At 42.5% G+C, this 25526-nt stretch overlaps 1 protein-coding gene across 1 annotated transcript; it reads left to right on the top strand.

The window, feature by feature from the left end:
* The first annotated feature begins 11824 nt into the window (after positions 1 to 11824).
* GM2A (ganglioside GM2 activator) lies at positions 11825 to 24112 on the top strand. The gene is made up of 4 exons (XM_081281960.1): positions 11825 to 12103; positions 17201 to 17362; positions 23319 to 23501; positions 23824 to 24112. Exons 1-4 carry the CDS (start codon positions 12014 to 12016, stop codon positions 23977 to 23979), a joined length of 591 nt encoding a protein of 196 aa, XP_081138086.1. The 5' UTR covers positions 11825 to 12013; the 3' UTR covers positions 23980 to 24112.
* Positions 24113 to 25526: the final 1414 nt, after the last annotated feature.

Here is a 25526-nt window from a genome sequence, read left to right as displayed (position 1 = left end):
CTGTTTTATACATATACAGATACATACAGACTCTCAAAGTTGGATGGGACTTTGAAGATGATCTGATTTGACCTTACCTTCTAACAAATGGAAGCACCAAGACCTAGACAGATTACAGACTTTACCTAGTCAGTCGCAGTGGAACATGCCTGTCATCCCAGCTACTCAGGAGGCATCACAAATCTGAGGCCAACCTCAGCAATTTAGCAAGATCCTGTCTCAAAATAAAAAATAAAAAAAGGGGGCTGGGGTTGTGGCTCAGCGGTAGAGCACTCGCCTAGCATGTGTGAGGCACTGGATTCGATCCTCAGCACCACATAACAATAAATAAAATAAAGGCATTGTGGCCAACTAGAACTAAAATAATAATAATAATAAAAAATAAAAAAGGGCTGTAGTTCAGTGGTAGAGTGTCCCTGGGTTTAATCCATGGTACACACACATACATACAAACCACACAAAGACTTTGCCTAAAGTTAGAAACTCCTTTGTGGTGTAGAGAAAAAAAATGGACTTTGGTAGGAAAGCGTTCATTGTCTAGAGCATACCCTTTCATATTATCTGCTTCTGGTTGTATGGGGGCTCTGTGTCTTTCATTGCCTCTGAAATCTTTGAAATTATTAGATAGCGCAGATCAATGAAAACTAGTCTGCCTATAGACACGCAAAGTTTCGATTCCTTCAAGTTTAAATTGTCTTCTTCTATTGTAATGCCACATTCATGGGACCTCAATAGACCTCCAGGAGCCGAATCCGATACAATCACTTGAGCCTGGACTCATCCCAGGCAGCGGTCAGGAGAAGTGAGTCCTGGCCCTTAGTTCAGTGAGGATTTATAGTATTTTTTTTTTTGATACTTTATGCATCACAACATCACACAGCAAATCATTTCATACTGTGGGAAAGTAAAATAACTCGTTTTTTTTTTAAACATCTTTGTTTGTATGTGTGCTGAGGATCGAACCGGGGCCACACGCATGCTAGGCAAGCTCGCTATCGCTTGAGCCACATCCCCAGCCCAGTCAAACAACTCTTAACATTGATTAGTACATTCACTGGCGGGAACAAGTTGGGTAGGGGTGATTGGTTAGTACAAGAGGGAGATTCATTTGAACTGATTGGTTTAGGCCGAGAGGGGTTGCAAGATGTATATGCTAAACTGCAGGGTGGCCTAGTCATGTTATTGATCAAACTACTGGGAGGGTCACCTGTCATTTCAGAGATTGTCCCTGTCTCATGCTGATTGTTGGTTGCTAGGGGATAGCTATGGGTTCTGACCTAGCGAAACTGAGTCAGGGACACCTGGCTCCTCCACAGATCTCTCCTGTTATTTACAGCAAACAACTCAGCAGGGTGGCTATGTGCCTAGGGGCACTCTATGGGTTTTTCCAAGGACAAGGGTGATGCCCCCTCCCTCTGGACAGGCCTTGAGGTAGAAGGTGGGTTTTCAAAAATGGAGTCACATCAGTTTTGCAATTTCATGGAAGAGATCAGTTTTGCCTTCACATTTTTAATTATTCCTGATCTAAGAAATCCAACAAATCAGGTCAGGCCACTTTTCCCAAAAACCAAATATAAAAGGCAATGATACTTTAGATTTTCCTTGAACTGTTTGTAACATCTTACAGGTTCCCTCATTGAATGAGCTATATAAAATCTTTAATGTGTGTTCATTTTATCTCCAGATAAGAGCTATGATTATTATCTTCTTTTTGAAAACTGACTTTTAATAATGAGAGTAGCCATGATTTAAAACCAGAAGTCCTGACTGAAGTTGGGCATCAAAGCCTCACAGAGACTAGGTGCTAATAAAAGTGGGTGGTGCTCCTGGAGACAGGGTTTACCTCAAGGATGGTGGCAGCTCCATTTTAAGGCTCTTTCAGGCAATGCTGAGAATCTATATTATAATGGGAAATTACTTTAAAAATCATACAATAAACATAAGTGAAAATTCCTAAGACACAGAAGACAGACAACTGCGTTTGAGGTTTTCATTACATGCAGCCTCTACATCTGAGGTAACGGCACCCCTTGAAATTAGAAGTTCAAAACCCTTTTGGCTCTTGAACTTCCTCATGTGGGGAATGGAAACTGAGACTCTAACCCCCAGCCCTGGCAAGCACCCAGGAAACTGAATCTGGGACATACTTCTAACTACCACGGCCTTGCTAAGACTACAGATATATTTCCCCTGCTTTTGGTCCCACTGTAACCCCTCAACTTTTATAAAAGCTTTTCATACCCCTAAGCACCCTGAAGATGGAGATTTGACACAGAAAAGGCCTCTTCTCTATTCCTGGGGGCAGAATTTTGAATCAACCTGTTTTCCTTCCCCAGCTTTAGCGGAACTGTCACTAGAGCCCTAGGCAGAGACCTGACTCTGAGGAACCAATTAATATCAGGCATGGCCCCTCTCTCCAAAAAACCAAAAAGAAAAGGTAATGGTAACAACACGAAGGTAGCCACACCAGGAAAACAAGTGACCCATGTGTTCCGTGCTGTCTTTGAAGGGCTGATAATGACTTCATTTTGAGGTTTTATAAAGAGAGAAATGAGGACATTTCATATTTCGCTGGGAGTTCACATAGCTGGAGGCTTTGCACAGCTCCAAAGTAAGTGATCTTGATTAGGTATGGTCTGTCTGTCATTATCTCTGGATGGGTCAGGTGGGGACTTGTCCATGATAAGTGGCTGTTGCCACTTACATCACAAGATCGTTATCGATCAGACTTTGTTCTTGGAATTCAAGGCGACTCAAAGCAAAGGAGACAGATGCAAGTCTTTAATCCAGTTTTTATTCACTCATTAGACATTTGCAGGCAAAAGTGAAAGAGTCCTAAGTCCTAGTTAAAATTCTGCTGTATCTTTTGTTCATTTCTCCATCTTGGGGTGAAGGATATGATTACCTACCTGTCCTCCCACCCCATCCTAAATGATCCCCCCCCCACCAAAACTCCTCCCAAGACCTGGTCCTGCCCCCTGCCTGCCAAAAGGGTCTCCCAAAAGTAGCTAACTTCTCCCATGGCCTGGCGCTGCTAAGGCTGCATATAAAACCCAGACCCTCAGGGTGGCACCGTGGCCATTTTGCCCCCCACCCCAAGATGTGCCCTTCCAGTGCTGAATAAAACATTTGTGGTCCATGAGGTTTGCCTTCATTTCTTTTTCTTTTTTTACTTCCTTCCATGTACTTTCATGGGTAACTGGTATGGCGGCCAATCTGGCTTTGCAGGTTTCTTGGCCTTGTGGGGCACATCTTTGCACTGTAACAGGGGTTCACTTGCTGCTTTGACTATACCCTTTGTGGTTTTGAAACTTACATATTTTTTTCCCTGATTTTTTTCCTAACCTTCTCCCGGATCCTCTTTTTCCTAAACTTCTCCTCCCTGATCTTCTTTTCCTAACTTCTCCTTCCTGATCTCCTCCCTAATCTTCTTTTCCCTGATCTTCTTTGATCTTCTTTTCTCTAAACTTCTCCTCCCTTATCTTCTTTTCTCTGATCTCCTCCTTCCTGATCTCTCCTCCCTAATCTCATTTTCTCTGAATCACCTCTATGAAAGCCCCTTGTTCCTGTGGATATGCAGACTCACAGCCTATCCAGGAAACTGAAATTGTGACATACTTCTAACTACCATGGCCTCGCTAAGTCTACAGATATATTTCCCCTGCTTTTGGTCCCACTGTAACCCCTCAACTTTTATAAAAGCTTTTCATACCCCTAAGCACCCTAAAGATGGAGATTTGACACAGAAAAGTCCTCCTCTATTCCTGGGGGCAGATTTTGAGTCAACCTGTTTTCTTTCCCCATCTTTAGTGGAACTGTCACCAGAGCCCTAGGCAGACACCTGACTCTCCTGTGTTCCCCCTTTGCTAGCAAAGCAATAAAGCTTCTTTTTCTTTTTTCTCAAAACTATCCTTGTTATTGGATTGGCACTGGGGATAAGAACTGAGCTTTCGACAACAGAATGACAGAAGTATATAAGTAAACAACATTAAATGCTTAAGCCTAAAAGTAGAAGTACTGACCTCTCACTGTCTTCCCTTGTAATTGTTCATGTATGACCCTCAAATAGCATGTTTACCTTTGACTAGACTTTCCTGCTGGGTATTTAAGACCAATTAGGTGACCCCCAAATTAACCTCTTTCCTTCCTATTGTTAAGGTCAGCCAAGACTCCTCAGGGGTTACTTTTTTTTTAGAGAGAGAGAGAGAATTTTAATATTTATTTATTTTTTTTTTTAGTTTTTGGCGGACACAACATCTTTGTTTGTATGTGGTTCTGAGGATCGAAACCGGGCCGCATGCATGCCAGGCGAGCGCGCTACCGCTTAAGTCACATCCCCAGCCCTCAGGGGTTACTTTTAGGAACTTGTAGAAGGCTTTTCACTCCTTTGTTCTTTTTAATTTATTTTTTTTAATTGTAGATGGACACAATACTTTTATTTTGTTTATTTATTTTTATGTAGTGCTGAGGATTGAACCTAGTGCCTTACATGAGCAAAGCAAGCACTCTACCGCTGAGCCACGACCCCAGCCCCTCCTTTGTTTTTTTTCCTCTACCAGTTGTGTGATCTGTGGGGATAGTGTTGAGTCTGGGATGCAAAGACCACTGACTCCAATTTTAAACCAAATTAAAGAAAACTTATATTGTGTACACAAAGAGAGCTGGCCAGCGGCTTCCTCACCCAAAATTTCAGGACCTGAGGATAGCCCAGCTCTCAGGAAAGAAAAGGGTTTTATAGCACAAAAAAGTTACAAAGGCGGGTGTGTGTGCCTTGGGAACTTACAGCTAACAGGGATCTGGCAAACGTACAAGGGCATATAGCAGATTAATGATCTACATGGCATGATATTTCAATTTAGGAGTAAATTCAGATCCCAACATCAGAATTTATGACTCGCCACTGAGGTTTCAGAGAGGGTTGTAATCTGGTCAAGGAGAGCCAAGCTTGGGTGAGTTCAGAGCATAGGTAGGAATTCCAAACAAGTTGAGAAATCTCAGTAATTTATACTAAAACAGAAATGAGCTTTTCGTGACTTTGTGATGAGATGGCGGCTCCCAATCTTAAGATAGAATTAGGCTGGGTTCATTATTGCCCCTTTATGTGTCCCTTTCAAATCTTTGATAGGGTAGAGGAAGAACTCTGAGGGCATTTTGATCCCTCAGGGGACAATCTCCAACTTCCTGGACTCACTCAAAATTGGCCTCCTTGATCTAACCTGATTCAACTTACCTATCTATACTGTCTATCCAATTCTGGCTTCATTTCCCCCCTTCTATTTTTGGAGCTTTTTATTGCTTTTGAGAACAAATTGACGTTAAGCTCCTTAATGAGATAAGCCACTGGCTGTTGAGCAGGTCCATTTCCTTGTGTGACCATTCCTAGGGTTATTCCTCCTCTCTCAGTGACAAACAGGTTAAATCTTGCTCTAAAGCCTGTTCATAACTCAGGGGGAGTAAACCTTTTGATAATAGTCTGTTTAGCTATTTCTAAGGGGTCTAAGGTAAGAGGTGAGAACAGAAAAGCTGGTGCTGTTATTCAAGGGGAAATTGATCTCTTGGCTCCCTATGGAGAAGCAGGAGAAGCATACCTGGGGCATTTGAGGCTAAAGCTTGGCTAAGTAATAGCATAACATCTTTCCAGGTGAGGTCAAACATCTGGCATAAGTTCTGAAATATCTCAATATAAAAATGTATTGAGTACACTCAAGCAGAGGAACAGTAATGGGAGATTTTAAACTGTCTTGTGAAGGCTAACTATGCAAACAAAGGGAACCCGGATGTTTTCTTACTAATTATCCCATGTCTCTCTTTTAGTCCTACAATCTGAATTGCTAGTGTTTCTGATAATTCCTTTTTTATCTCTGACAAATCAACTCCCAACTGTAAGATTGTACAATATTTCAGAAAACCATTCAAAGACCAAATTGTTACAGTAGAACATCATCTTTTTTTAGTCACATTTACATCTATAGGTGATCCATTCAGCCAAGATCATGCCCAAGAAACAATCTATAATATCAATACACTATTGCCCCCATCTTAAAGGGCAAGAAACAGATACAAACAAAAACACAATGACAGACAAACAGAGAGGAACCCCAAACTATGGTCAACAGACAGGAACCTTTAAAACAGACAGACCAGGTAGGGGAAAAATCTCCCCAATTTCCCATCTCCCACTTACTCATGGCTCCTACACTAGATGCCTCAGATGTCTCCATGAGGGGACAGGATGCTCCCACAAAGGGGAACCAGAAGTGAAAAATCTAGGGTCACTGTGTGGTGACTTTACTGCATTTAGTTTCCTTTTTTCTCAAAGGAAACAAAAATAAAGCAATCCTTACAGTGCAGGGGAGGAAGATGGGAGTTCCCCATAGCAAAAGGGGCTTCAGCAGCTGCTGGGAGTCCCTCAGTCCCTCCATACTTACAGGAATAGCTCCTCTGGTTTGGTTCAACTTCAGGCACATTCGTTCTTCTCCTAACTTTCCAATAGTCAGCTCTTAAAAAGTACACCTTACATCCTCAGCATGGAAATGCAGTTGTTTGGAGGGCCAGGCCTGCCCAAGAAAGCAGAGTGAAGGCTGCTCTTGGGTCCCACCTGGGGTGCCAAAATCTGTAACCGAATGTTCAGCCCCTGTTCCCAAAGCCAATTAATGCCAATTTAATAACGAGGACATGGTTTTGAGAAAAAGGAAAATGAAGGTTTATTGTTTTTCTAGCAAAGGAGAAACAGGATTACAAGCATGCACCATTGTACCCAGCTGTTTGTTGTTTTTGATACCAGGGATTGAACCCAGGGGCACCTAACCACTGGCCACATCCCCAACCCTTTTTTATATTTTATTTTGTGACAGGCTCTTGCTAAGTTCCTTAGGACCTTGCTAAATTGCTGATGCTGGTTTTGAACTCCTGATACTCCTACCTCAGCCTCCAGTGCTGCTGGGATTACAGGCTTGCACCACTGTGCCTGGCCAGCAGCAGGTTTTAATTTGAACTTTTATAATTTTACAGTTACACCTTCCATCTTATTGGGGTTGTAGTATTGGGAATCAGTGTCATATTGAACCGTCCTGTAGGTAATGGGTTATTATCTCAAATTAACCCAGGTTATTCTGTTAGAAGTTGTACTGCTGGCAAAATACTAATGGGAAACAGTTGTGAAGTTTTAGAAGGAAAATACAAAATCAAATTAACAAGTGCAAAAACATATTCAGTATGTATAACACTTCTGAACCAAGTGATGTATATTTTATTTTTTTGGTAGTATTGGAGATTGAATCCAGGGCACTTTACTAATGAGTACATCCCTAGCCCATCTTATTTTTTCAGACAGGTTCTTGCTGAATTGATGAAGCTGACTTTGAACTTGCAAACCTCTTGCCTCAGCCTCCCAGGTCACTAGGAGGAAACTTTTTTTTTTTTTTTTAAAGTTTTTTTTAGTTGTTGATAGATCTTTATTTTATTTATTTATGTGTGGTGCTGAGAATCGAACCCAGTGCCTTATACATGCCAGGCAAATGCAATACCACTGAGCCACAGTGCCAGTCCAGGAAACAAATTTTATAATGAAACTAATGTAGCTTTTATATCTGTTTATTTTCTATAAAAACCAATAAATAACTTGTCCACTCAATCACATACAAAATCTCTTTCAAATTCCATTAAAAAAAAAACTCTTTTGCAACCTTTAAATACATTTTATAATTTACCCCCAAACCTTTAGCTTTTGCATTATATCTCTTTCTATTTTGGGATCACAGTAATCTTTGCAACAAAAATTTATCCATCAGAACTTTACTTGGGTTTCATTTTAACCTACTTTGAAGCCATCCTAACATTAAGTAGGCCAAGAGTTAAGAGCCTCATCTCTCAGATGAGGCTGGCCTTTTGACAAATCTTAAAAAGTTTTTTTTTTTTTTTTTTTTTTTACATTTGAAGCTAATATGCATCTCTTTTCTAAATGTCATGCTATTTAGGAACATAAGAAAACAAGGTTCTCATATATTGTTTCCTGAGCATATTTGGATGTCAATTAACATGTGAATGTCTGAAACATGACTCAAACAGAAAGGCTAACAGAGCTCTTAGTTTCCTTTCTTTGTGGAAAAAGTGGCAAAACATTTCTATGTTCCACATTGCCAACCTTTAAATGAATTACGTTGTCTTTATTATCTTTCCAAAAATCCATTTAAATTTCCACCCAGTGTAAAGAGTAATTCTCTGTCTATAATTTGTTGATAATAGGTTACTTTAATCTAAATTATAAAATATTAGTTGACACAAATAAATCCCCAACCAAATTAGCTATCTTTATATATGCCTGAAAAAGCCCATCACTACTAACAATTTTAGATTGGAGAACACCAGCTCAGTAAAGTGCTCTCCTCAACTTTACATTGAAGAAGGCTTATACATTTAAAATACAAAGAAGCCATTAATAATTAGCATCACAGTTACACAGATGTCCTTTATATACTTATTAACTTAATTTTAAATCTTGAAACAAAATTCAGAATTCATGGCTTCATAGGACAACTACAACTAAAAGTCCATAGAGGTTACCAGCATTGACAAAAATCCAAGGATATTATCCTCTTAAAAGTCAATGAACACAAACAGACATAGTACCTGGTATACAAGTGCATCTCATATGTATAATAACAAAGTGCTTATTCGGTTAAAGCAGATGCAGACCAAATATAAATAGCAGAAATGCCAAAAGTTTTATTGACCATTTTGAGTGTTAAGATTCAGATATAATGTATATTGTAAAGAAGAGAGCACTTATGGGTTACCTTGCTTATATTAAACCTATGTAGCTTTAATTATATGAACTTTTGCATATCATTTAGACATTTAACTCTAGTCACATATATTTAGGGTTCAAATATACTATAATAGACTAAAATTCGAGTTATTCATTTAACCAGAGTTTTGAAGTGATCATTTAAAAGACTTTAAAACAGACAGGTACTTAAATCCTAATCCTTAAGTAATGGAAACTAATAAACATAAAAAATTATCTTGATAAAATACAAAATCTTTATTTTTGTTTTTATTTTTTTATTTAGGTACCGGGGATTGAACTCAGGGGCACTCAACCACTGAGCCCCACATCTCTATCCCTTTTTTGTATTTTATTTAGAGAGAGAGTTTCACTTAGTTGCTTAGCAAGCCTCACAGTTGCTGATGCTGGCTTTGAACTCTTGATTCTCCTGCTTCAGCTTCTGCAGCTACTGTGATTACAAGCATGTACCACCTTGCTAGGCCAAAATCTTTATTTTTTAAGCCAGTTCTTGCAAATGTTATTAAGAGCAGATCAATGATTTAAGAAAACCTTGTTATCTTAAACATACAGAATTAGATTCTGGTTTTATGTCAGTATATTAAATTTTGACCTTAGAAAACCCTTACACAATCTTTTAATTATAGTTAACTTAATCACACATACAAATTTCCAAAGGTTTATCTTCCATAAACCTCTGTGACTTAATTGGACACTCTACAACTTGTTTCCATCCTTAGTTTTGTCCTCTCTCTCTTTTTCCCATCTTGAACTTTAGAACAACAACAACAAAAAAATCTCATTTTTTCATTCAGAAATATTCTCCAAAATAAATCTTCATACTCAAAACCTTTTTATATCTCTTTATCCTTCTTGCTGATTCTTTTCTGCCTCTTTGCTTCCTTACTTAAGGTTATAATTTAAAACAGCCTTTATGAAATTTCTGAACTTAAGACAAATTACTCCTTTTTATAAAGAAGACAAAATATGCTTTTTACATAAAATCCTCAGAGGACTGCAGTGTGCAGCCCTGCCTGGGAACCATGGCCTGATGGTCTTGACCATGCTTGATTGTCACACTGGCTTCCCCCTCCCTAAAGGTTTCTCATTTTTCCCAAGGACTATTGAAGTTCACCTCCTCAGAGGGTTCTTACATGACTCAAAAAGGCAATTTATCCCCACTTTGTATTACCTTCACCTGATTTTTTTTCTTTTTAATATTATCATTTGATAATATCATTTTGCTTATTATTATTTTCTTCTTGATTGCTCTTCTCTAAGTAATAGTGGAGATGTGGGTTTGCCTGTTGGGACAGGGACAGGGTCTTTATCTTGTCCAATTCTTGAATCTACAAGTGAATGAGTAAATAGCTTATTATTAAGAGGTAGTTTCATCATCATCATTATTATTGTTATTTTAAATCATCATTATTTTAAATCCTTGTTGTGCGAATGAGAAAATTGAGGTAGAGGGCTTAAGGTTCCTACCCAGTTTCTTCCAGCAGCAGGCAACAGGCCCAGGATGCAAGCTTGCGTTTACCTGACTCAAGCAAAGCACTCTCAACAAACCTCTGTCCTGTCCCTCCTTCCATCTATGTTATGGTCTTGGTTTTTAGTCACTGGGTATGCTAACTTCTGGAATCTCTTCATATGGTGGTTTCAGATACACTAATCTGAAAGGAATGTGCTCACTCACTATGCAGTTTTCCAAGGTGGTTGGGAGAATGAACCTTTTACTGCTCAAGGCCGTTGACCTTGGCAGTGTGATGATGGAGAGAATCTGGGACTAAGAGAATGGAATCCGGCAGCTACCAAGATGAAGGAATGATGCTGGAAACACTTCTTTGCCTAATTCTGGGTGATGCTCTAGGGAGTTTCAGTGCTGACATTATAGCCCCCACCATCCACCAAGGAGCACGCCCACATGGGCATCTCTCATACAATCTACAGGATCAGCTGCAGGAGAAATGATTTCAAGTAATGCTTCTGCCATGTACCATTTGGGCAAGTCCTCTTGTCCCTTGGACCTCAAATCGCACTTGTGTGTAATGAAGAGGTTCCGTAAGATGGAAGAGGGGAGAGTTTATCATAAAGAGAGGATCATTAGAAAAATCTGGAGCCTAGTTGACAGTAAAGTACAGATGACATGTTCTTAGTTTTTGGAAAAGTGCCATGACATTTTAATGTTAAAAAGGGAATTGGAAGAGAGTTTCGAACTATTTCCGTAAACTTTTCTATAAATTTAAAATTCATTTCAAAATTCAGTTTAAAAAAAAATTAGGTGACTTTTAATTTTTACTTACGCACTCATTTACCTAACAATGACTATTATGTGTCAGGCACTGGGTATCCATCAGTGACTAAAATTTATGGTTTTACCTCTTGTGAAGTGTACAATCTAGTGGTTATTTGGTAGAAATAATATTTCTATTGTTTTTCTTAAAGCAAACTTCAACTAGCAGAGTCAGGTTGTTTCATCTCTTAGCTGCGTGACTTCCGCAAAGCTAACCTCACCGCATTCCCTCGGTGCTAAAACGGGGCTAAAACCTAGATGCTCTCAATAAGGCCTTAGCCTGCCTTAAAGCATTTATAATAAAAAGACAGTGATTCGTAACGTGAGCAGTTGTCTATGCAGGGAGCATGTCATGTTTGAGGAGAAGGACTTGGTCGTGATAAAACTGGGTACGTGGGTCCTTAAGATCCCCGGGTGGTGACCGACACATCCTTGCCCCCGCCCTCCCGCTCCGGCCCCCCTAACCGCTCTCAGTTCCTCGGCGCCTCACGCTCAGCTCCGCCCCGCCCCGGCTCCCAGTCTCGCCCCGCCCTAGCGCTCAGCTCCGCCCCGCCCCCGCACTGGGTTCCGCCCCTCCCTCACGCTCGGTTTCACCTCCCCCCCCCCAGCTCTCAGCCCCGCCCCTCTCTGGCGCTCGGCCCCGCCCCATCCTCGCGCTAAGCTCTGTTCGGTTCCTCCTCCGGTTCAACCTCTGCACATTGGAAGGAGGCGGTTTAACTCGCGCTGGCGGGCGGAGCCGGGAAAGATCCTTCCAATTCCTACCCTAATATCTTCCACTGGGCGGAGCTGGACAGGGCAGGGCCAACCTGCTGGTGGCTGAACTCAGCTTTTGCATAGCGAAGCACAGCTTTGCATACCCAATGAAGGCAGGCATTTAAAGGCGCCGCTGGTGCTTCAATCCTTGTAGTTAACTCCGCGCGGATCCACCCTTCGCAATGCATCCCTTGATGCGTACTCTGCTCCTGATCTTCCTGGGCTTGCTTCTTGCCGGCCCTGCGGCCTGGGCGCGCACAGTCCTAAACCGCGTGAGTTCCCCCTCCTTTTAGGCGGCTGCTTGCAATCTCCCTACTGGGGTTGTGCGGGTGGGTGGGATATGGGGCTGTTTCTTAGTGTTTCCTTTTCTGCAAGCAGAGCCTCCCAAAGCGATCAAATATGGGACTCTGTGCAGTGAGGGTGTGGTGCTCCATACTCTCTTGGAGGGAGTAATCTCGCTCAGGTCTTTACTCCTGCGCTCTCCTAGAGCCTGAGCTGCACAGACCCGCAGAGCTAAAGCACTGCTCCAGGCCCAGAGATTTAGCCCACTACTTGATTTAGTCAAATACTCTGCTCCATACCCATTATCCCTGCTTCCCATTTCCCTGTGATGAGGCCTGGTGCCTCATGCCTTCTCTTGCCCAAATTCTCTTAATTCTTCCTGGGAGGTAGGTGGGAGGTCTATACTTGTCCAGACCTGTGTGTGACCCCGCTGGTTGTGGGCTACCGAGAGGACAGGCCCTCCCACCTCCCAAACTTCCCCCTTCACTTCTTATTTATCCCATGCTGCAGACCCCTAGAAAAGGGAAGTTCTGTCATTCTGAGACCTAATTAGTCCCGTTCCATTGCCTCTTTGCTTCACAGCTGTGGACAAGACACGTCTGTGGTAGCAAAGGGACAGGTCAAATACAGATCACTTCCCCACACCACCTTGGAGGTTTGTTCCAGAGAGAGGAACAATATGGTGTAGAGGAAAGTGGGTAGGACCCATCAGAGGAGGCCTGGCTTTTGATCCCGCTCTGTTCCAATCCATGACTCCCTGAGTCTTAGTTTTTTCATTTGTAGAGTGTGATATCTGGGTTGTTGTCAGGAAAGGAAACTGACTTCTCTTGATCTCCCTTGCTCAGAGCAGGAAGACTATTTTGCCTGTTTCTTTTTCTTTTTTAGACGTTGATAGACCTTTATTCATTTTATTATTTTTTATGTGTGGTGCCTAGAATCTAGTGCTCACACATGCTAGGCAAGCACTTTACCACTGAGCCACAAACCCAGCCCCTATTTTGCCTGTTGAATGAAGGAGTGAGGACCTTTTGCCCTTATTTACACAAAGCCTTTGCACCTTGTCCCTGAGTGTGGTTGAGAAGCTACTCTGGGCCTCAGGCATGGCCACCCACTGTGGGGTCTGGTAGAGGCTCTGAGCTTGCCCTGTTCTCTTGTATGCCTTGTGTTTGGGTACCATCCCAAACCATTGGGGTCTCAGACTGGCAGTTTTAGCGAGGCTCTGAGACATCATAGAGATCACCCACTTCACTCAGACCTTTAGGGGCTCACTCAAGATCACACAGCAAGTGGCACTTTCAGTTTATATTTTCTTATCATGTCTATATTTTCACTGAGCTCATGTGATTCAGAGTCCTGGTAGGATTCTGTGATCAAGGGCCAGATAAAGGTAGTGGGGTGACAAGTCAGTGTTTCAGCCTCTGGAAACCTGAATTCTAGTTCTGGCATTAACCCGACTCAGTGACTCTGGGCTATTAAAAAGTCTATTAAGCACCTTAGCTCTGTGGAGGCACATAGTAAGTGCTTAATAGACTTTTTAATGCTATACAGTGTTATTTATTGTATACATACTAGGTGTTATGCATTGAGTCTTGTGCTTTTTTTTCTAATACATTTTTAAATTTTGAAATAATTTTAGATTTACAGAAAATATGCAAAGATAGTATAGAGCTTCAATCAATATTCACCTAGTTTTTGTTGTTAGCATCTTATATTATCAGCATACTTTGTCAAAACTATGAAACTAACATAAGTACATTATGATTAACTAAACTCTAGATTTTATTTGTGTTTCACCAGTTTTCTGTTAATGTCTTCTTCCTGTTCCAGGATCTGGATCAGAACACCACATGGCATTGTCATGTCTTGCCACTGTCTTGTGGCCTGTGATAATTTCTCAGTCTTTCCTTTTTTTTTTTTTTCCATGAGCTTGAAAGTCTTGATGAGTTGAACTCTGTGCTTTGTGTATACAAATTTCTTACCCTCGCAATAACCCTGCGAGAAGATATAATTATGCCCATTTAATAGCTGAGGAAATTGAACCTTGAGGGATTCACTTACCTATGGTCTCAGCAGTGAGAACAGCTGAGGTATGATTTTAACCTATGTCTCTGATTTGCACAAATATTTCTGCCTCCATTGTCAGGTCTTTCCCATCTTCCATATGCTGCCTCTTCCCATGTATTGGTCTAGGATGGGGATGGCAGATGCCTGGTACTCAGCCTGGCCCTGGGTGGGCATTACTAATCTATCATATTTACTTTCCCCAAGGAGCCTGGATGCAGCTGCAGAACCCCTCCCCATAGCTGCAGCTAGCCAGGTGGTACCTGAAAAGTACCTTGTTACATCTCCCTCAGGACCTAGAAATAGGGAAGGAGTTTAGGAGAGGGGAGAAGGATCTAAAGGGGTATTCTGGAAACTTCCCTCAGCTCGGAATCAATCCTCAATGTGAATCAGATTACTTTAGAGTTGGGAAAGCAGCCTCAGAGAATAGTGAGTCCTCCTACCTATTTCTTCAGCCCAAATCTTAACTCCAGGCACTTTTTCACTTGATAGTGACATCCCAAGTGATCCCCCCTTTCAAGCTGTCTGTTCACAACCATAAATCAGAGCCTGGTGTTTTTCTTCAGTGGATTTTATTGCACCATGGTCAATTCAGCCTCCTGATTATAACCTATGAAGTCCTATATTAAATGACCTTGCCACCCCTCCAGCCTCAGCCATGTTCCTCCTCCAACACATCTAGCCTGTTGGCTTTGTAGTGAGTGCCTGGTACAGCTAGGCTTCTTCCTGCCGCAGGGCCTTTGCTATATTCTCTCAGCACACACATGGCTGACTCCTCATCCTTCAGGTTTAGCTTTTCCCTACCACCCTACTTAAGTGGGTCCTTTGTTACTCTCAACATCACTTTCTGTTCTTTTCCTTTGTGGCACTCAAAAATTTTAGTGCTGTTTATTTATATTAGACTATAAGCTCCACAAGGCAGGGCAGGGGCCATGTCTGATTGTTTACCACTAATTGACACAGTCCTTAGGGCCTGTAGTTGTTGCTCCATACATATTTGTGGAATGAATATTGAAGGAAACATTTGCTGGCACCTATTCCGTCCTGCCTTAGTCACGGTGGGACTAGTCATTCCAAGGATTAGAAACCCATTCCAAGGAGCTCAAGTAAAGGGAAGTTTAACAGGTATACACGGAACTCAGGGCAGGAAGTGGAGGCTGGGATGTCTCATGGCTGTCATTTAGTGAGCCAGCGTGAATTTTGGCCTGGTGTTATGAGCTTGACATCCATGCTTGTCCCCTTGTGACAGCCTTGAGAGGGAGATAAAAATGCCTCCACATAAAAGATGTGGAAACTTTGGCTCCAGGGGGTTACTGACCTATGGAATTACTCAGGAAATGTGGCCGAGCTATGATTTCAGCCTGGGTCAGCTTGACCCGAGCCTTCCTTTGACATGCGTCGCTCCAAAGCCATGTCCCTCACTGCTTTGTACACAGGGTAGTCACTTTATCTTGTTCCCTTTTCCACAGACCAGCAGAACCCTTCATTCTTTCTCAACGTCAGTTTGGTCATGATTCAGGTCTGGATAGAATATCTTTGCCAGCTACTCTTCCAACAGAAGATTTACATCCATAATATATATATGGAGATACTTATTATTATATTATTAATACAGTATGTGTGTGTGTGTGTGTGTGTGTGTGTGTATATATAAAACTTAGGGAAATCAACACCAAAATAAACCCAAATAACCCAATCAGTAAATGGGCAAATGAACTAAACAGACAGTTCTCAACGTTAGATGCTTTGGCCCCAACCCCAAACTCATGACCCAAGAGCACCAAGCCCCATGTCCCAGGGATGATACAGTCTTTTGTGTCTTCATTCTAAAATCAGAATCTGTCAATCTTTGGGTTAGGTGTTTCTTTTCCTCCACTCCCTCTTTGGTGCTGGGGATTGAACCACATGTTCTCTCTTGTCCAGTCAGCTGTGGGGATGTTGAAGATGGAGGTCAGCTTGGGAGCATGGGACTGGCAGGATTTCTTTTTAAGACTGAGTGTGGATGATGGGACTCTTGGCGGTCTCTCGTAGGTGGCCTTTGGGGGCTGGGAAAGGTGTGAGCAGGTGGGAGAGTTTGTACAGAGTGGGGTGTGTTAAAGATCATGAGGTCCTGTGGGAATGAGAAGTGAGCCGGACAAGATAGTGGTAGAATCAGGAGATCTCCTGGGGGATCTGGAGGAAGAATGAGAGAAGTGGCTCTGCAGAGGAACCGAGGGTGACTCAAGTAGGGGGACGTGGCATGAGTGATAGAGTGGGAGTAAGAAAGCACCACCTGGGGTGGGGCAAGTCTGTTCCCTGGGGATTGTCCATCAACAAGGGGCCCACGGGGGATCTTTGCATGTGTGTCCTTGTTCTCTTGAGGATAGGGCTTGTGGTGTTGTTATGTTTCCCACGTGCTTTGTGTTCTTTGTTGTTCCTGGCCCTGGATTGAGCATGGGGTATGATGTGAATAGGGTCCTGGATGTGGATTTCAGAGGTGAATCTTCCAGGAGCTTGTCATCTACTGGGATCCCAAGGCTGGCTAGAGAGGAGTGGGCAGCAGGGAGGGGGCAGATCCCAGAAGGCACCTGCCAAAAAACAAGGTTAGTCATCTATTTTGAAGTTCAAGGTCTTTTATATTGTGCCCTATAATGTTCGATATACTATATAAGGGCTATACTCTTTTATTATAGTCCTGCCTATAAAATGGGTAGGACAAATGTAATCCCAAATTTAAGGTAGAGGGTTTCAGATGGCTCAAAGAGGGGAGGTGCCTCATGTAAGGTTGTACCATCGGTAGGCTCACACCATCAGCAGCCTGTTCTGTCAATTCTTCTGACCTGAGATGGTTCCATTGTTTTTTTGAGTTCAAATATTTTATGGGATTCATGTATGTAATTAAAATAACCAGTAGCAATGACAATTCTTTTTTATCATTTCAAATGCATACGTATCACTCTGATTTTTTCATATCTTGAATCATAAAAACCAAAATAATCTGTCAACTTCACTTTTTTCCTCTTTCTTTGTTACTTGACTGTCCCTAGCCCCCCCAGCTTGGTAGCTTTTCCTGGGATAACTGTGATGAAGGGAAGGACCCTGCTGTGATCAAAAGCCTGATGTTGGAACCTGACCCCATTGTCGTTCCTGGGAATGTGACTGTCAGTGTTGAGGGCAAGACCAGTGTTCCCCTCACTTCGCCTCAGAAGGTGAGTTGGGGTAGGTGGGGAGAGGGAGGTGGTATGGGCAGCCATCCGAGGCCCTGAGAGGCAGTTGCTCAGGGAACTGAAGAATTTTCGAATCCAGCGATCACAGAGCAGCACATGAGGCACAGATCCAGTGACTCTTATTAAGCTTTGTGAAATCTCAGGATCACAGGGTTGCAGGGAATCCCTGATGTCAGCCCAATGACTTCCTGAAGAGGGCATGGATGATTGATCCATTCACTGGACGTGATGGTCCACTCTGGTTGGCAATTGGGTTTTGTTGTTGATGTTAATTACAAAGTAGTGACATATAAAGTTATAAAACCATGTTAGAAACTGCAGATGGTTAAGGTCAGGAAATAATACAATCAATAAGTTGGGTGGCATCAATTAAAAAAGAACTTCTGCACAGAAAAGGAGACAAGAATGTGAAGAAAGAGTCTACTGGATAAGAGAATATCTTTGCCAGCTACTCTTCCAACAGAAGATTAATATCCATAATATATATATGAATCTCAGGAAAATCAACACCAGCATAAACTCAAATAACCTGATCAATAAATGGGCAAATGAACTAAACAGACATTTCTCAAAAGAAGAAATACAATTGGCCAACAAATATAAAAAGAAATGTTTAGCATCCTTAATCAGCAGGGAAATGCAAATCTAAACTACACCGAGACTTCATTTTACTCCAGATAGAGTGGCAATTGTCAAGAATTCAAATAGCAGGTGCGGTGGTGCACGCCTGTAATCCCAGTGGCTGGGGAGGCTGAGGCAGAAGGATCGTGAGTTCAAAGCCAGCCTCAGCAACTTAGTAAGACCCTAAGAAAGGAGGAGACCGTGTCTCAAAATAAAATACTAAAAAGGGCTGGTGTGGTGGTGTGGCTCAGTGGTTGAGTGTCCCTGAGTTCAATCCTCAGTACCAAAAAAAAAAGAAAAAAAGAAAAGAAATAATGCTGATGAGGATGTGGGGAAAAGGAACATTACTCTGTTTGTGGGACTGTAAATTAGTATAACCGTTATGAAAATCAATACGATGTTTCCTCAAAAGACTAGGCATAGAGCCACCATATGACCCAGGTACACCACTCTTTAGTATTTATCCAAAATAAGTAAAGTCAGCATACTTTAGTGAGTGATATAAGCATACCTGTGTTTATAGCAACGCAATTAACAATAACCAAATTATGGAACCATTCTAGCTGTCTGTCAAATGGATAAAGAAAATGTGGTATATATACACAAGGGAGTTTTTTTTGTGGTTTTTTTTTTTTTTTTGCATTGAGGAGATGCTCTATCATTAAGTTATATCTTTAGCCCTATCTATCTATGTGTCCTTCTCTGTTTATTTAGAGATAGGTCTTGCTAAGTTGCCAAGGCTGGCCTTGAACTTGTGATTTTCCTGCCTCAGCTCCTGACCTGCTGGGATTACAGATGTGGGCCATGGTGCCTGACTGCTCTTTTTTCTATTATTTTACTAGTCATAAATTTGGACCAAGACAATGATGCCTAGCCTGTGAAGGAAACAGAGAGGTCATTTTTTTTTTGAAACCGCAGGAAACTTTGACTCAGATGTAGGTCTCCTTGCAGTCGTGAGATCCACATACCTCACTGTCAAGGTGGAGAAACAAGTCCTCAAGAGGGGAGAGGGCTTTTGAAGGGACCCAGCAGGTACTTGCCAACTTAGGGCTGGAACCCCGGATTCATCAGTGCCTCTGTGTCATGGAAGTGCCAGTGAAGTTGTGGAACAGAGAGGTTGATGATACCTTCTCATCCAGCCCTGCTTGCTTCTCTTTGAGCAAAGAGATAGAGAACTAGAAATGAGTCATAGAACTAGAAATGACTCAGCTACACCACTCCTTAGTATTTATCCAAAATAAGTAAAGTCAGCATACTATAGTGAGTGATACAAGCATACCTGGGTTTATAGCAACACAATTAACAATAACCAAATTATGGAACCATTTTAGCTGTAATCTCCAAGTGGTAGGCATGGCTGTGACCTCAGATCTGGCTGTTGACTTAAGTTCAGTAACTTGTGCTGCTTGTCTCCAGGGCCTTGCTGGTTTGGGGTAGGGGTAGGAAAGGTGTAAGGGAAGCACTGCTCCTTCTGGCGGGTGCAGCCCCCCCCAGGCTGCCAGCTTGGTGGGAGGAGCCTAGGCAGGACTTGCTTCCCCCGTCCCCTCAGCTGGGTGTTCTTGTTCAAGGCATAACTGGCTCAAGCATTTTCACTGGGGTATTGGAGAAACAAGGAGAGAGTGTCAGCCAAGGCAGAAGTCAGGCAGGCAGGAGATAGGTGTGTCCCATCCCCCTGCCCCACTCCACTGGGGATTAAATCCAGAGCCTCGAAAATGCCAGGCAAACACTCTACCACTAAGTGACATCCTCAGCTCACTTTTTTTTTTTTTAAATGATTTCCATTTAATTTTATTTTGTGTCAGGATCTTGCTAAGTTGCCCAGGCTGGCTTTGAACTTGCAATCCTTCTGCCTCGGTCTTCTGAGTAGCTGTGGTTATAGGCCTAAGCTGCCATGCCTGGCAGGAGACAGTTTTTGCATTCCAGGCATGATGCTAGGTGCTGGGAAGCTATTGTCCCACTTAGGGAGACCTTGTGAGAGAGACTGGAACTATAAAATACCCCACTTTTGAAGGTCAGGGAATGGAAACTGAGAGAAGTAGAGTAACTCCCCCAAAGGCATCCTACTAGAAAGGGGGAGAACTAACCTTCCAACTCAGGACCTCTGTCTGGCTGTTCCTGGTCAGAGGAGTAGGAGCAGGCTTGTCAGAGAGGAGGGAGGGCTGGTGGAAGGGCTACTGTGCAACTAGGGGTTTGGATAATGGATGTGTCCTAGAGCAGTTAAGGCCAGCAAAGGAATTCAGTTTGAACTTGTCCATACAGGTTACAGGGTGTTCTGACTTGTCCATTTTTGCTGGGCCTGGAGGAGAGGAGCCAATATTCTGATACTTGGAGCAGTTGGAAGGCTTAAGTTGGTAGCCTGAGAAACAGCCTGAGCCTAGCAGATTGTGAAGAAATAAGTACCTCTCCAGGATCTGTCTCTTAGAAACAAAATCCCCCCCGAAGCAAGCCTGGGATTCATAAGTTGCTGGAATGTCAGAGTGGAAAGGGATTCTAAAAATGTGGCTTCCTGCCATAAATCTACAAAAAGTTGGATGTTTAAGAGCTAACTTCCTGCTGCCTCTTCCTTAGCATTTCCCTTGATAGCTTTGGTGGAGCATGAATGAGGGGACAACTCATTTTGGCACTGGTGGAGCTCATGTAGAATTCATGCTCGATGTGTGCAAGGTACAGCTGGGCTGACCCCTTCTGGATGAGCTCTGCCCTCTGGAACAGGAGCAGGACCATGATAGCACTGAGGTGTGAGACACATTCTAGATCTTCTCATTCAGCTTCTCTCAGGTTTTGAGGATCCTTTTGTGGCTTCCCCAACTGAGTCTGGAGAGCCTGCCACTTCTGCAGATAGTTTCATCTGTTGTAACCCAGCTGTGATTAAGACCTTATTATTATTATTATTATTATTTTTTTTTAATATTTTTTTTATTTTTAGTTCTCGGCGGACACAACATCTTTGTTGGTATGTGGTGCTGAGGATCGAACCCGGGCCGCACGCATGCGAGGCGAGCGCGCTACCGCTTGAGCCACATCCCCAGCCCCTTATTATTATTATTTTATTTTATTTTTTTTAAAAGAGAGAGTGAGAGAGGAGAGAGAGAGAGAGAGAGAATTTTTAATATTTATTTTTTAGTTCTCGGCGGACACAACATCTTTGGTATGTGGTGCTGAGGATCGAACCCGGGTCGCACGCATTCCAGGCGAGCACGCTACCGCTTGAGCCACATCCCCAGCCCAAGACCTTATTATTATTATTTTTGATTATATGACAACAGAATGCATTATGATTCATATTACACATATAGAGCACAATTTTTCATTTCTCTGGTTGTACACAAAGTAGAGTCACATCCTTCTTGTCTTCTTACATGTACTTAGGGTAATGATGACCCTCACATTCCACCATCTTTACTACCTTTATGCTCTCTCCCTTCCCTTTTCCCCTTTGCCCTATCAAAAATTCATTTAATCTCTCCCCCCGCCCCGCATATTATGGATCAGCATCCTTAAATCAGAGAAATTATTCAGCATTTGGTTTTTTGGGATTGGCTACTTTCACTTAGCATTATATTCTCCAGCTTCATCCATTTACCTGCAAATGCTATGATTTTATTCTCTTTTAATGCTGAGTAATAGTCCATTGTGTATATATACCACATTTTTTCTATTCATCTACTGAAGGGCATTTAGGTTGGTTCCACAGTTTAGCTATTGTGAATTGTGCTGCTATAAACATTGATGTGGCTGTGTCCCTGAAATATGCTGATTTAAAGTCCTTTGGGTATAGACTGAGGAGAGGGATCGCTGGGTCAAATGGTGGTTCCATTCCAAGTTTTCCAAGGATTCTCCATACTGCTTTTCATATTGGCTGCACTACTTTGCAGTTCCACCAGCAGTGTATGAGTATACCTTTTCCCCCACATCCTCTCCAACACTTATTACTGTTTGTGTGCATAATAGCTGCCATTCTGACTGGAGTGAGATGAAATCTTAGAGTAGTTTTGACTTGCATTTCTCTAATTGTTGAATATTTTTTCATGTACTTGTTGATTGATTATATATCATCTTCTGAGAAGTGTCTGTTTGGTACCTTGGCTCATTTATTGATTGGGTTATTTGTATTTTTTTTGGTATTAAGATTTTTGAGTTCTTTATATATTTTAGAGATTAGTGCTTTATCTCATGTGTGTATGATACAAATTTATTCCCAATTAGTAGGCTCTCTATTCACCTGATTGTTACTTTTACTGTGAAGAAGCTTTTTAGTTTAAATCCATCCCATTTATTGATTCTTGATTAATCTTGCTCTATACGAGACTTATTGAGGAAGTGGAGATTTGGGCCTACTTTTTCTTCTAATAGACACAATGTCTCTGTTTTAATTCCTAGGTTTTTGATCCACTTTGAGTTGAGTTTTGGGCATGGTGAGAGATAGGGGTTTAATTTTATTTTGTTGCATATGGATTTCCAATTTTCCCAGCACCATTTCTGTCAGAAGTATAGCTGATAGGCTTTTCCTTGGTCACCAACTCCAGTCATTGCTTAAAACTGTCTGAAGTCCTGTGTAGAAGAGTTCTGCAGACAAGATGGGCTCAGAAGAAGCCAGGAAACAATGCCACAGTGAAGCCAGTTAGTACAATTTCAGTGGCAAGTGTTAGTTTTAATCAATGGGTAGTGACAACCTCAAGAATTCTAAAATTGAGCCATGCTCAGTAGAACATGCCTTTAATCCCAGCCATTCAGGAGGCTTGGGGTAGGACAATTGCAAGTTTGAGGACAGTCTGAGCAACTTAGTGAGACTTGGTCTCAAAAAATAACAAGGGCTGGGGTATAGTTCAGTGGTAGAGCACCCTTAGGTTCAATTCCCAGTACTGGAAATTAACATTCAGTGATTAAATTAACATTCAATGATTAACGCCTACCATGAGCACAGGAAAGGATATTGTGCTGGGGCATGTACCATAATATTGTCTTTCTGGGATCAGGCGTGGTGGTGCACACCTTTAATCCCAACAACTTGGGAGGCTGAAGCAGGAGGATTGTAAGTTCAAAGCCAGCCTCAGCAACTTAGCAAGGTACAAAGCAACTTAGTGAGACCCTGTCTGTAAACAAAATATAAAAAGGGATGGGAATGTGGCTCAGCGGTTAAATGCCCCTGGGTTTACTCTCTAGGACCAAAAAAAAAAAAAAAAAAAAAAAAAAAAAATCCTGTCCAGTTAAATATTCTATGATTAAAACTTAATACTGACCTCTAAAGAGGTTGGGGAGCTGGTGTGTTTGGCCCCAGATTTACACTTGTAACCTTTTTCAAATCCTTTCTCATCAGGTAGAATTAACGGTGGAGAAGGAAGTGGCTGGCTTCTGGGTCAAGATTCCATGTGTGGAGCAGCTTGGCAGCTGTACCTATGAAGACTTCTGTGATGTGCTTAACACTGTAATTCCCCCTGGGGAGTCCTGCCCAGAGCCCCTGCACACCTATGGACTTCCCTGTCACTGTCCCTTCAAGGAAGTACGTACTTAACAAGGTTGGGTGGTGGGGAGCGTTACTTCTGTGGCTGGAGTAAAGAGGGGGTTTGGAGAGGAGAGTCTTTGCGTTCTCCTCTTAGATCTGTCGGTGTGGGGATATGTAAGATTGCTTATCTTGGGGTGAAGTGGAGGACTTGAACTTAGCTGTGACCTCCAGGGTCCTTTTGATGCTATGGCAATCTCTAAGCTTGTGTGGACCCAGGAGAATGGGAGAAGGGGAGTTCATGGCAGTCCTCGAGGTGGCTCCAGGAAGGAGAGTCCTGTCATTGGGTTCCCCTGACCCGTGCTCCACTTCTTTCTCACAGGGCACCTACTTGCTGCCCAAGAGTGATTTCACAGTGCCTGGCCTGGAGCTTCCCAGCTGGCTCAGCACCGGGAACTACCGCATCGAGAGCGTCCTGAGCAGTGGCGGGAAGCGTCTGGGCTGTGTCAAGATCTCTGCATCTCTAAAGGGCAAATAAAGTGGCAGCAGCCACAGCAGAATGAAGGGATAGAAGGAAGGCCTTTGTCTTCCTTTGTCTTGTTTGCCAAGGCCCAGTTCTGACTCTCTGCGTGTCTTCAAGCCCTTTTCTGTGATGATTCCGCTGCCCTCACTGAATATCCTTATGTGCCACTTACATTTCAAGCTGGGACAAGCAGCTCTGAACTAAGGGAGGGTGAGTGTGGCAGTTCCCAAGAGCCCAGGATGTCTGTGGGCTAGCCACATCATTTTCCTCCCCATCCAGATAACTTTCTAAGAGCTTCTTTTATTTCCAAGGAAAGGAAACCAACATGTTTGGGGACTTTTAAGTTCAGACTGACCCAGTCTTGGCCTCTAGAAGTACCTTTTTAACTTTCTCTTTCTTTTTGTCACTAACTGAAAAGTAGAGTTCAGGGTATTAACATTTTTCATCCTACTCCAAGCCCCTCCTATAGTAAAGGGGCCGAAGTAGTTGATCTCCATCTGTTCCTCCATTAACTTCTATAATTAATTTTGCATTCTTTTCTAGGTTTGCCTGACACTGGGGCACAGTGTATCCTGGAGAGGCAAGGTGTATGTGGTTGAGGTTTCCTTGCAGGAGTTATTTTAGGAATGCTGTAGTTGTTTACAATCAGTCACCTATTCTGGTGGCTTCAGGGTCAAGCAAGAGACATTCGTGAGCAAGAAGGAGCACTAGAAACATGCTGCTTCCAGGTGTGACCTTTGGATAAAGATAATACATGCCATGGATGCAATAAGCACTCCTCATACTATACAAAATAAATAAATAAATAAATAACTGCACTGATACAAGGCAGCTGAGCTCCAGTCTGCAGTTGGAGATATGATATAGTGGAGGATGTACTTCAGTCCATAAGGGGCAATTGCATTCTAGCCGATGAGTGCCATATAAAAATGTTCTGGGTCCAGAAATGCCAGATAATCACATTTTTTCCCCCTAGAGAGGCCAAAAATGCAGATTTTTAAATATGAAATTTTACAATTTTTATGTATTGGCAACTACTTGTTCTTTTTTATACCCTGTTGGGGCCAAAGGGGCCAAATGTACTTGTCTGGGGAAATCTGGCCCATGGAGGGCCAGTTTGCAACTTCCAAGATAAGACTGTCAAGATGACTCCACTAGCACCATTTCTCCCTCCATAGGGCCAAATCCATAGTGCCTGGCCCCAAGGAGATCTGCCAGTGCTGGAAGAGGTCTAGGTGGCCTCTCAGCAGTGACCTGCATGGATCTTGAGGCTACCTGCTCCAGCATTGGAGCCCCTTCAGATGAGGGACTGATGCTGAAGAATTGGCCACTCCAGCAGCTGCCTTGTGCAGCAGAGATCTGATGAAGAGAAGGTGGATTCTAGGTCAGGCTGCCTGGATTTGTCCACTACCCTGTTGTGCTGTGATAGCTTTCTGAACCATGGACAGCCCCACATGCCAGGCTTATTTGAAGCCTGAATTGGCAATAAATCTTTTTTAACTTGCTGAGAGTTCCTCCTTTGTCTCGGCCATATGTTTCTTTGGGTATATCTGGGGATTTCA

Source organism: Spermophilus citellus (assembly GCF_964194105.1).
Source record: "Spermophilus citellus genome assembly, chromosome: 1".
NCBI lineage: Eukaryota > Metazoa > Chordata > Mammalia > Rodentia > Sciuridae > Spermophilus > Spermophilus citellus.
Note: the sequence above shows the minus strand (reverse complement) of the source record. Positions and strands in the feature narration are given on the sequence as shown.

What these genes read in the sequence shown, in the direction of transcription:
- GM2A (XM_081281960.1), top strand. Translation starts at nt 12,014, where the DNA reads ATGCATCCCTTGATGCGTACTCTGCTCCTGATCTTCCTGGGCTTGCTT. An exon ending in CGCGCACAGTCCTAAACCGC is followed by an intron (nt 12,104 to 17,200) that starts GTGAGTTCCCCC and finishes GACTGTCCCTAG; the next exon opens with CCCCCCCAGCTTGGTAGCTT. An exon ending in GTCACTGTCCCTTCAAGGAA is followed by an intron (nt 23,502 to 23,823) that starts GTACGTACTTAA and finishes TCTTTCTCACAG; the next exon opens with GGCACCTACTTGCTGCCCAA.